General features: G+C 53.2%; 1 protein-coding gene across 1 annotated transcript in view; it reads left to right on the top strand.

Annotated features, from left to right (window-relative positions):
- GLDC (glycine decarboxylase) overlaps positions 1-10722 on the top strand; it is a 99958-nt gene that overhangs the window by 88081 nt on the left and 1155 nt on the right. The window contains exons 21-23 of the mRNA XM_021713296.1: positions 5259-5354; positions 10064-10253; positions 10343-10718. Coding sequence (XP_021568971.1) covers positions 5259-5354; positions 10064-10253; positions 10343-10718 — 662 coding nt within the window. The remainder of the gene's footprint in view (positions 1-5258; positions 5355-10063; positions 10254-10342; positions 10719-10722) is intronic.

Genomic DNA, 10722 nt, shown 5'->3' with positions numbered 1-10722 from the left:
GGGTCTAGAACCTGCGGGCTCAGGCAATCCACTCACCTCAGCCTCCCAAAGGCGCGGGATGACAGGCTGAGTCACTGAGCCCGGCTTGCTTACATATTTTAAAAAGTTAACTGTGGCCGGGTGCGGTGGCTCACAACTGCCATCCCAGCATTTTGGGAGGCTGAGGCGAGAGTAGTGCCTGAGCCTGCGGGTTCAAGACCAGCCCGGGCAATTTGGCGAGACCTCGTCTCTACAGTAAATCAAAAAACGAGCCAGGCGTGGTGGTGCATGCCTGTATTTCCAGCTACTTGGAAGGCTGAGGCGAAGGATCGCCTGAGCTCAGCAGGTCGAGGCTGTGATGGCTGTGAGCATGCCCCTGCACTCCAGCCTGGGTGGTAGAGGGAGACCCCAACTAAAAGGTAAAACAAAACAAAACAAAAACGGGTAGCAATGCACAGCCTCAGGCAGGACTTCCAGGAGGTCTTCCAGAGAAGGCACAGTTACCACAGGCAGCGACAGCTCCATGCATGCAGTCGCCCCTGGAGACCTTCCAGTGGGACAGACATGGAGGGGAAGCCAGTGGTATTGACAACCCTGGCCCTGTGTAGGCCTAGGCTGAGGTGTCTGTTCGTGTCTTCGTTTTCTTTCTTTTTAAATTTTTGTTTATTTATTTTTAAAGATAGAGAACAGTCTCGCTGTGTTGCCCAAACTGGTCTCAAGCAAATCTTCCCACCTTGGTCTCCCAAAGTGGTGGGATTACAGGCATGAGCCACCCTGTCTGGCCTGTGTCTTTTTAGCAAAAAGTTTAAAAACGAAACATAAATCACTTTAGAAATGGGAAAACCTATAAAGAAATAAAGAAAATATTTTTGTGCAGCTGTGCAATGTATTTGTGTTTAAGCTAAATGTTATCATGGAAAAGTCAGAAAGTTTAAAAAAAATTTTAAATGTATACACTGGGTGTGGTGGCTTACACCTGTCATCCCAGCACTTTGGGAGGCAGAGGTGAGAGGATTGCCTGAGGAAAGGGGTTCGAGACTTTCCCGGGCAACTTGGCGAGACCTCGTCTCTCCAGTCAATCAAAAAATTAGCCGGGTGTGATGGTGTAGTTCCGGCTACTTGGAAGACTGAGGTGGAAGGATCACCTGAGCCCAGCAGGTCAACGCTGGGTGGCCCTGAGTGTGCCACTGCCCTCCAGCCTGGGCGACAGACTCCAGCTCAAAACACATGCACCTGTACATCTCTAAAGAGATACAGATATGTCTCTATCTGTTTAGCTACGCAAATACTTACCGAGGCGTGACGGTTACCAGCCATCCTCAAGGCTGTGGCAGGCTGGGCGGGTCTGTCCCCTCGGGGCAGCAGGTGACGTCGTGTGGCCTAGGTGTGCAGTGGGCGCTGCCGGCTAGATTTGTGTGAGCGCATCCTGGGATGTTGGCCCCACGGCCAAATGGGCTGACAATGCGCATCTTAGAACGTGGCCCCACCACTAAGCAATGCATGGTTGTGGTTGGATAGAACGAGGAAAGGAAGGAGCTCCTTTGGGGAAGGAAGAATGTTTAGAGACTCACAGGGGGGTTGGCCCTTTGGCGAAGCCAAGCCCTCTGTTGGGCGTGGATGGCCTTGTTAGTTTCCCATGTTTTAATTTCTTTTTTTTTTTTTTGAGTCGCAGTGTCACTCTCACCCAGACTGGAGTGCCGTGGCCGCTCCCGGCCACCGCAGCCTCGACCTGCTGGGCTCCGGCGATCCTTCCGCCTCAGCCTTCGGAGGAGCCGGAATTACAGGCATGCACTACCACGCCCGGCTGATTTTTTGATTTATTGTAGGGATGAGGTCTCGCTGCCCAGGCGGGTCTCAAACCCGCGGGCTCAGGCAATCCACTTACCTCAGCCTCTCAAAGTGCGGGATTACAGGCTGAGCCACCAAGCTTGGCTCCATGTTTTAATTTCTTACATGCCTATCGATTTTTTACTTTAGACACACCCAGCTCTGCCTGCAAATTCCTGTCCCTGAAGAGGTTTCCGGGTGGCTGCTGCTTTATGGGTGGGCAGGGGCCCCAGGGGTTGGGCTTTCATCTGGCTGACCTGGAAGTGACCCTGCCGAGGCCAGGGGCCGCACTTACCCGGCCTCATACCCAGGGAAACAGCCAGGAGTTTTGATTCTGTGGGTCCTGTCTCTGGGTCACAGCCGAAGAGCTTGAATGAGCATCGATGGCCCACACAGGCTTTATGGAATAATTTCCCAGTGAGTTCCACTTACTCCTAGATGACAATTTTGAGGATGTGGGACAAGGGAGGTCCAGTCCCTGGTCTCAAGAAGGGCTTCAAGAAGAAGTCGCTGGGCATGGTGGCTCACGCCTGGCATCCCAGCACTTTGGAAGGTGGAGGTGAGAGGATTGCCTGAGCTCAGGGGTTTGAGGCCAGCCTGAGTACAATGGCAAGGCCTCGTCTCTACAATAAACCAAAAAATTAGCCGGGTGTGATGGCGTGGGTCTGTAGTTCCAGCGGCTTGGAAGGCTGAGGCGGAAGGGTCGCCGGAGCCCAGCAGGTTGAGGCTGTGGTGGCTGTGCGCGTGCCCCTGCACTCCATCCTGGGCTGGAGGCAGACTCCAACTCAAAAAATACAAAGTGTGTTTCCCACAGCGCAATTCCATATTGTGTCCAGCCTCAGAAGACAATCAGCCTACAGGGGGAGGCAGCTCAAACCTAAAGCCAAGCCACTGTGCTTTGCTTTTCCACCATCTCAACCCCTCCAGCCCCACCCCCTCCTGGCTCCTTTGACCTGGTGTCTTCTCCACCACAGTCTTGGTCGGCCCAGTGGAGACACCCACCCTGGGAACATTAAAACTCACGCCGATCAGCTTGTGGCACTTCTGCTAGGCATTGCCACCCGAGGTGTGTTGGTCTTTCTCCTCGGACAGCCCCGAGCGGCAACGCCATCCCTTGCGGGCTCAAGTCGAAATGGAGAGGGACGCTGAAATTCCATCACAGTTTCCATATGGGCTTAGAAAATAACATCTGAGCCTCATTTAGAAAGTGGAGCTCTTCCCGAGCCTCGTGGCTGCGGCGGGGCCTGTGCAGATGGCGCTGTGGTGTGAGCAGGGTGGTGCTGGGCTTGGCCGGACGGCGCCTTCCCGATGACCAAACCTCTGCTGGGAAGACTCGCCTCTCGGCCTGCCAGGAAGAGCGACTCCTCCCCGCACCCCACCCCCACCGTCTGAGTGTCCTTCAGAGCAGGGACCTCCCGCTGGCCAGCAGCTGGGGCTCAGAGAAGAAGGGGCAGCGCTGCCGCAGGACCACAAGCAGGGCGGCATGGCAGGCGGGGGAGAGTCCTGGGCTCGGGAGTTGGCCAGGACTTGAGTCGTCTCTGAGCGCCTCCCGAACCGCCCACTGGTTATTCCTTTTCAGCGCTTATTTGTCCTGAGCCTACCTACCCACAAGCAGAGCGTTCTGCTTTGGAATCACACCTCTTAGAAATTTGTTCTCCATCCTTGTGAGAAGCCATATTTTAAAGATAGGCAGTTTCAGGCTGAGCTTGGCGGCTCACACTTGTAGTCCCTGCGCTTTGGGAGGCCCAGGGGGAGGGTTGCCTGAGCCCAGGCGTCGGAGACCAGCCTAGGCAACAGAGCGAGTCCTCGCTTCCACAAAAAGTGAACAAGTCAGCCGGGCCTGCTGGCACACGCCTGCCGTCCAGCTACTCAGGAGGCTGGGGCAGAAAGACAGCCTGAGCCGGGAGGCCGGGGGTGCGGCAAGCCAGGATTCTGCCACAGCACTGGGGGATGGGAGACCCTGGCCCCCCAAAAGGCAGTTTCAGCACGGTCTCAGCTCCCGGGCTTTTGTCTTCAAGCAGGAATCTGTCCTTTCGTGTTTACCGATTCTGCGCAAAGCAGAGGTTCTCTTCAGGGGCTGCTGCCGAGTGGCGCTGTTCTCACAGGCTTGAGAGGTTGTGTCTGCTTTGAATTCTTGCCGAGAGTCGGCGCGGGAGGCGGAGGCACAGAGAGGAGCACGTCGTCGTCTCCCCCCAGCAGCCTCGTTTCGGTTATCGAAATGCTGGCTTACTCTAGGGCTCGTTCTTGAGGGCGGATGTGTGGTCAGGGCTCATGCGGGGCGCTTGCTGGCAGCCTGGGCCTAGAGAAGCACTCTGTTTACAAATGCCGGGTTCAGTCTCCCTCATCTGAAAGGCCGAGCGCTTCTGAGCACCCATAGGGCGGCCCAAGAACATGCCCGGGCCAGCCTTCCAGATTCTGAATGTTTGAATCAGGGATGCTCCATTGGTAAGTATGATGCAGATGTCCCACACTCTGAAAAACGTCCCAGATCCAAACACTGCTGGCCCCAAGCATGTCCGAGGAGGGACAGACAACCAGTAGAGCAAAGTGAACGGACCCTCCCGACTTTGGCCTCACCAGGTCCTTGCCACTTGTGGCATACTGGTTGACATTGCTTATTTCTAATTCTGTGTCTGCAGCCTGAACCCCAAACCTTAAAAGGTCCTTTGAAGAATCACATAAAATTCTGTTTGTGTCTTATGGACACACGTTTAGTGTCTCCACGGGGGAGACCGTTATTTGGTGTGAAGAATAAATGTCAATGGCTCTAGAAATATGCTGTATAAAAGAATCAGGATTCTATGACATGTTTAATCGTTGCAAGTAGATTTTGAGTCCTTAGAGTAGAAATAATCTCTGTGGAATGTTCCAGCAATGCCTCCCACCTGCCGCCAGCCATAATCGAGTTTACCGTGTAGTGAGCGAAAGATCAGACACATTGGTCTGCTTTGCTAAACTTTTTATCTGCCATTTGAGACTAAATGAGGCCAGGCTCGGTGGCGCAGCCTGTAATCCCAGCGCTTTGGGAGACCGAGGTGAGTGGTTTGCCTGAGCCGGCGGGTTCAAGACGCGCCCAGGCAACTTGGCAGGACCTCATCTCTACAAAAAATCAAAAACTAGCCGGGCGTGGTAGTGCACACCTGTAGTTCCAGCTCCTTGGAAGGCTGAGTTGGAAGGATCGCCGGCGCCTGGCTGGTAGAGGCTGTGGTGGCCGGGAACATGCCACTCCTGTCTAGTCTGGACGACAGAGTGAGGCTCCAACTCAAAAAACAAAACAAAAGCAAAGCAAAAAAAAGACTAAATGAAGTCTTTGCTGCCAACTACAAACTCACCGCGTGCTGTGTCTTCTTGGTCCTCACTGATAGACATAAACAGTTGAATTACTTGTTCGTTTGTTTGCTTAAAACAATAAGCTGATACTACCCTTGGGCTGAACCAGTGTTTCCGAACAGGTTACGTGGCTCACGAGTTTATTCTGGACACAAGACCCTTCAAAAAGTCGGCAAACATCGAGGCTGTGGACGTGGCCAAGCGGCTCCAGGACTATGGTAAGAGACTGCTGACGTTCTTGCCACGGCCCACGCCGGCGGTGGCCCACTTCCTTAGCGCACACACAGGAAGTGCAGGCCCCACGGGAAACCCATCTGCGGTCAGCGGGAGCCCGGGGCTCTCGGCCACCTTCGAGATCACAGGGAGAAAACTTTCCTTTCTGACCGCACTGGTCCCGCCCTTTGAAAGACACTAAAATGTGCATCTTGAATCCATCAGCAGCCAAGAACAGACGTCTTTGTGGTTGACACTTAAAATCCCAGAGAAACGATTCTGCTCTTGTCTGCATTTCTGGGAAATTCTTCCTCCCAGGCCAGGCGTGGGGGCTCACCCCTTCACCTCAAGGTGAAGAAGTAGGCCTGTGCTGTTCTTACAAAGAAAAGGCAACTTCCATGAAAGCGTTTGGAAAGACATGGGCCTGGCCAGGTTCGGTGGCTCAGCCTGTCATTCCTGCCCTTTCGGAGGCCGAGACGAGTGGAAGGGCTGAGCCCGCGAGTTTGAGACCGGCCTGGGCAACTTGGCGAGACCTCGTCCCCACAATTCATCAAAAATCAGCCGGGTGTGGTAGTGCGCGCCTGTAGTTCCGGCTACTTGGAAGGCTGAGGCGGAGGGATCGCCGGAGCCCAGCGGGTAGACACTGGGGTGGCACCGTGATTGCACTGCAGCCTGGGTGACAGAGTGAGAGACTCCAACTCAAAAAAAAAAAAAAGGAAGATGTGGGCCCTTCACGTGTGTCTTAGCATAGCCTTTATGAGATACGTTTTCTCAGTGAAATTATTACTATCAAGGGTGCTTCACCGCTCAGGAAGGCTAGGTCAGGGAGAGCTTTGCCTTTTGGTGGATGTGAAGTCCTAGCTGGACAGAAAGGACTTATTTTAAGAAGGAAAGAGAGGCTGGGCGCGGTGGTTCAAACCTGTCATCCCAGCACCTTGGGAAGCCAAGATGAGAGGATTGCTGAGCTCAGGGATTTGCAGGCAACTTAGCGAGACCTCATCTCTCCAATAAATCAAAGAATCAGCCTGGCATGCTGACACATGCCTGTGGTTCCGGCTCCTTAGAAGGCAGAGGCAGAAGGACTGCCGGAGCCCAGCAGGTCGAGGCTGCAGTGGCTATGGTTGACAGAATGAGACTCCGACTTTAAAAAAAAAAAAGGAAGGAAAGAGAACATTTTTTATATTTAACACTTCTGCATCATGATGGACATGGCACAAGTCTCTCTCTCTCTCTCTCTCTCTCATGAATGCTCTTATTATGCAGAATTAAATGGTAATAAACAGGAAAGGCAGAGAATGGTTTAATCAATGAAATTAGCAGCCGCCTCCTCAGAATCTCCTTTTGGCCACTCTTTAATTTAATTTTTCTTCAGTTGGAGTCCTCACTCTGTCACTCAGGCTGGAGGGCAGTGGCATGCTCACAGCCACCACAGCCTCGACCTGCTGGGCTCAGGTGACCCTTCTGCCTCAGCCTTCCAAGTAGCTGGAACTACAGGCACGTGCCACCATGCCTGGCTAATTTTTTGATTTATGGTAGAGACGAGGTCTCGCCAAGTTGCCCAGGCTGGTCTCAAACCCGTGGGCTCAGGCAATCCTCTCTCCTCGACCTCCCAAAGTGCTGGGATTATAGGCATGAGCCACTGTGCCCGGCCCACTTTTTTTTTTTTTTTAAAATACAGAGATGAGGTCTTGCTATGTTGTCCGGACTGGTCTCAAACTCCTGGCTCAAGCAGTTCACCCGCCTGAGCCTTCCAAAATGCTGGAATTACAGGTGCCGGCCCTTCCGGCCACTCTTCTAACCTCACAGGAGAGCGCATTTCTCCTGACTCAACCTCCTGGCTAGTAACTGAGTAAGGGCCGACTCACATATGACTCATGTTTTGGAGGCTCTGTCTACATCACACATCTAACCGCAACACATCTGCAGGGAGGCGGGGGGGGCTCAAAGAGAAGTGGCCCCTGGAGCCACCGCCAATGACTCCAAGTCCTGTCTATCTCCTGACCTTGATGTTATTTTGACGTTTGACAGAACGTTTCCCATACTTGTCTAGAGCCTGGAGTTGTCTGGGCGCTTGGCGCATGGGAGGCAGTCACACACGTCGGAAGACGAGAGACTGGGCCGGGCCTGATGGCTCACGCCTGCAAACCCTGCACTTTGGGAAGCCGAGCCGGGAGAACTGCTTGAGTTCAGGAGTTCAAGACTAGCCTAGGCAGCATGGTGAAATCTTGTCTCCACGGGAGAGTGAGAAAGTTAGCTGGGCACGCTGGCGTGTGCCGGTAGTTCCAGCTACTCAGGAAGTGAGGCAGGAGGATCGCCTGCGCCCCGGAGCTTGCGGCTTCAGTGAGCCGTGATGGTGCCGCTGCCCTCCAGCCTGGGCCACTCAGTGAGATCCTGACTCTGAATGAATAGATAAGTGACGGGATGAATAGCTCAGTAAAAACACGTGTAAAATGGCAACACAAGTTCTGCATCTTGACCACACCGAATCTGGGTTTCAGGGAAGAGGCCTAGAAATCCGTGTACGGGACAAGCACCCCCCCCCCCCCATGAGTCTTCTCAGACCGGTTTGGGGCATTCTGCCCAAGGACGGAGGTTTCCTGGCTCATCATCAGAATCACCTGGGAAGTTTTATGATTCATAGATTTCTGGACCCTTCTCGGAGTCAGGGTCCAGGCGCAGGAATCCGTGTTTCTGCAACTTCCCAGATGGCCCCAGAGAAAGGAGCCACGGCGGCAGGGTATGTTGGACTATGTGGGCTTACACACGGAATTGAGTGCCGGCTTCATAGGTCATCAGTTCTTCTTAAAAAGCAAAAACAAAACAACAAAAACCCCACAAAACTCCCAGTATGGTTTGGGTGACACAGGCCTGTGCATCTGTCAAAACCCAGTTAGAATTTGTGCATGTCACTGTTTTACCACAAAACGTGAACAGATGGTAGATTCTAGCTAGTGACATGCATGCTGAAGTGTTCAAGCCTGAAGTGTGCTGGCGACTGCAGTGTATTTTGAAATGCATCAAAAAACCAGATGGGGCAGAGTGTGGTAATCCCAGCCTATGATCCCAGTAATTTGGGAGGCTGAGGCGGGAGGACTGCTTGAGCCCAGGAGTTCAACACCATCCTGGGCAACGTAGCAAGACCTCTTCTCTACAAAAAGTTTGCTGCGCGTGGTGGTGCATGCTTGTAGTCCCAGCTACTTGGGAGGCTGAGGCGGGAGGATTGCTTGAGTCCAGGAGGGCGAGGCTGTGGTGAGCCACAGTCAGGCCACTGCACTCTAGCCTGGGTGACAGAGTAAAGCTCTGGCTCCAAAACACAAGAAAGAAAGAAAGAAAAGGAGGATGGACGCAGGTGGAATAGACATGTGATGAAGCAAACAGCATCTCTGTAGAAGTCTGGGTGGTGTCCGTGCCGGTGGCGCCCACAGTCCTTTCGCCCTCCTGACACGGCGAAAGTTTTTCTGAAGAACGCCAGGGAGAGACTCCCTCGAAGCCAGCAGGCATGACTCAGGAGCACCCCCGCCATGACGACGGACACCCGAACGGGGGACTCGCTCACTCCAGGGCGGTGTCAGCGGATGGGGGAGCGACCTGGGAGCTACTCTTCGTCTTCCTAAAGTCTCCTTAGAAAAGTGTAACAAGTGACACACGTTGTTTGTGGCTTTTGCCCTGGAAATCTCTCTCTTGACCGTGTGGCATCTTGTCACCGTGTCCTACATGTGGAAACGTTGAGAAACATGGAAGTACTTTGAGCCTGTGTTCAGTGTAAAGGCAAAGGCTTTCCACATACAGGCAGAGCCTCAGTTTCGCCGTCTGCAAAATGGGAACAGGAAGATTTGCTCCAGGATCCCTGATGCTTGTGCCCTCGTTATCTCACTTTTGGTAGCCTGTACTATTTTTATTTATCTTGATTGTAAGTAACACAAGGTCGTCATAGAGAGATTCTATGATGACGACAATAAAAATCTCAGCCTCACTTTCTGGCCATAATTACTGTTAACACTTTATGTCTTCTTCAAGGCATCTTTCCTCATAAAATATACACCTGTAATACTTGACCTTCCTTTTTTTTTTTTTTTTTTACAAAAATGGGATATCACTGTGTAGCTTACTCTTTTCACTTAATGTTTCTGAATGCTTGCCCAGTTTAACACATTTGAATACGTTTTAAATGGTAGTTTATTTGCTGTATGAGTACACTGTAAAATTGCTTAACTGACCCCCAATTGTTGGATATTAGTTTGTCTCTTGTTTTTCTTTTTTCTTTTTCTTTTTTGAGTCGGAGTCTCACTCTGTCACTCAAGCTGGAGTGCAGAGGTATGCTCACAGCCCTCGCAGACTGCTGGGCGCTCAGGTGATCCTTCCGCCTCAGCCTTCCAAGCAGCTGGAACTACAGGCGCGCACCACCACACCCAGCTAATTTTTTGATTTATTGTAGAAATGAGGTCTCACCAAGTTGCCCAGGCGGGTCTCAAACCCCTAGGCTCAGGCAGTCCTCTTGCCTCCGCCTCCCAAGGTGCTGGGATGACAGGTGTGAGCCATCATACCCAACATGTTTTTCTTCTATAAACAGTGCTGAGACAGGTCCCCAAATACCTATAGTTGCAAATGTATCTGATGAATTCCTTCAGGTCAATTAGCAGAGGTGATGGGAACTTTTCTTCCAAACTGGGGAGGCCAAAGTCTGTGAGGCAGATTCTCTTGTCTCCGTTTGCAGGATTTCACGCCCCTACTATGTCCTGGCCTGTGGCAGGGACCCTCATGGTTGAGCCCACTGAGTCAGAAGACAAGGCAGAGCTGGACAGATTCTGTGATGCCATGATCAGCATTCGGCAGGAAATCGCGGACATCGAGGAGGGCCGCATCGACCCCAGGGTCAACCCGCTGAAGGTGCGTGGGGGACCTGGGTTTGAATGCCCCTCAGAGTAGCAGGGGGTCTCCGGACAGTGTGCCGGCAGCCTCGGAACTCTCGTCGGAAGGTCATCCTTTCGCCTAGAGGAAGGGAATTCTTCGGAGAAGACGCAGTTGTGACTTCGAAGCTTACTGGCTTGGAGCGTCACAACAGCAGGGGCTCAAGCCCGGCGCGCGGTGGCAGCGCAGGCCCCACGTGCCGGGCGATGGCCCGAGGAGGGTGCGGGGGCCGAGGGCCTGTCGCGTCCAGGGATTCCCAGGGCTCGCGCCTCTGCTGGATGCCCTGCGGTGGGGCTGCAGGCGACACGTGTGTGTTGACACCGCCAGCCGCACAAGCCACGGCCCGCGTGGGAGCGCTGCCGGTGAGAACAGCTGGCTTGAGATTCGGTGTGGACGGCCGGGCGGGCCGCGCCTCCCGAAACCTGCTAGCTTTGCGTCTGGCGAGCCTGCCGGGTTTTCCGGTGA

Source organism: Carlito syrichta, unplaced genomic scaffold, assembly GCF_000164805.1.
Source record: "Carlito syrichta isolate Samal-C Ts95f unplaced genomic scaffold, Tarsius_syrichta-2.0.1 Scaffold304428, whole genome shotgun sequence".
Lineage (NCBI taxonomy): Eukaryota > Metazoa > Chordata > Mammalia > Primates > Tarsiidae > Carlito > Carlito syrichta.
The sequence above is the reverse complement of the archived record's forward strand: the minus strand, read 5'-3'. Positions and strand labels throughout refer to the sequence as shown.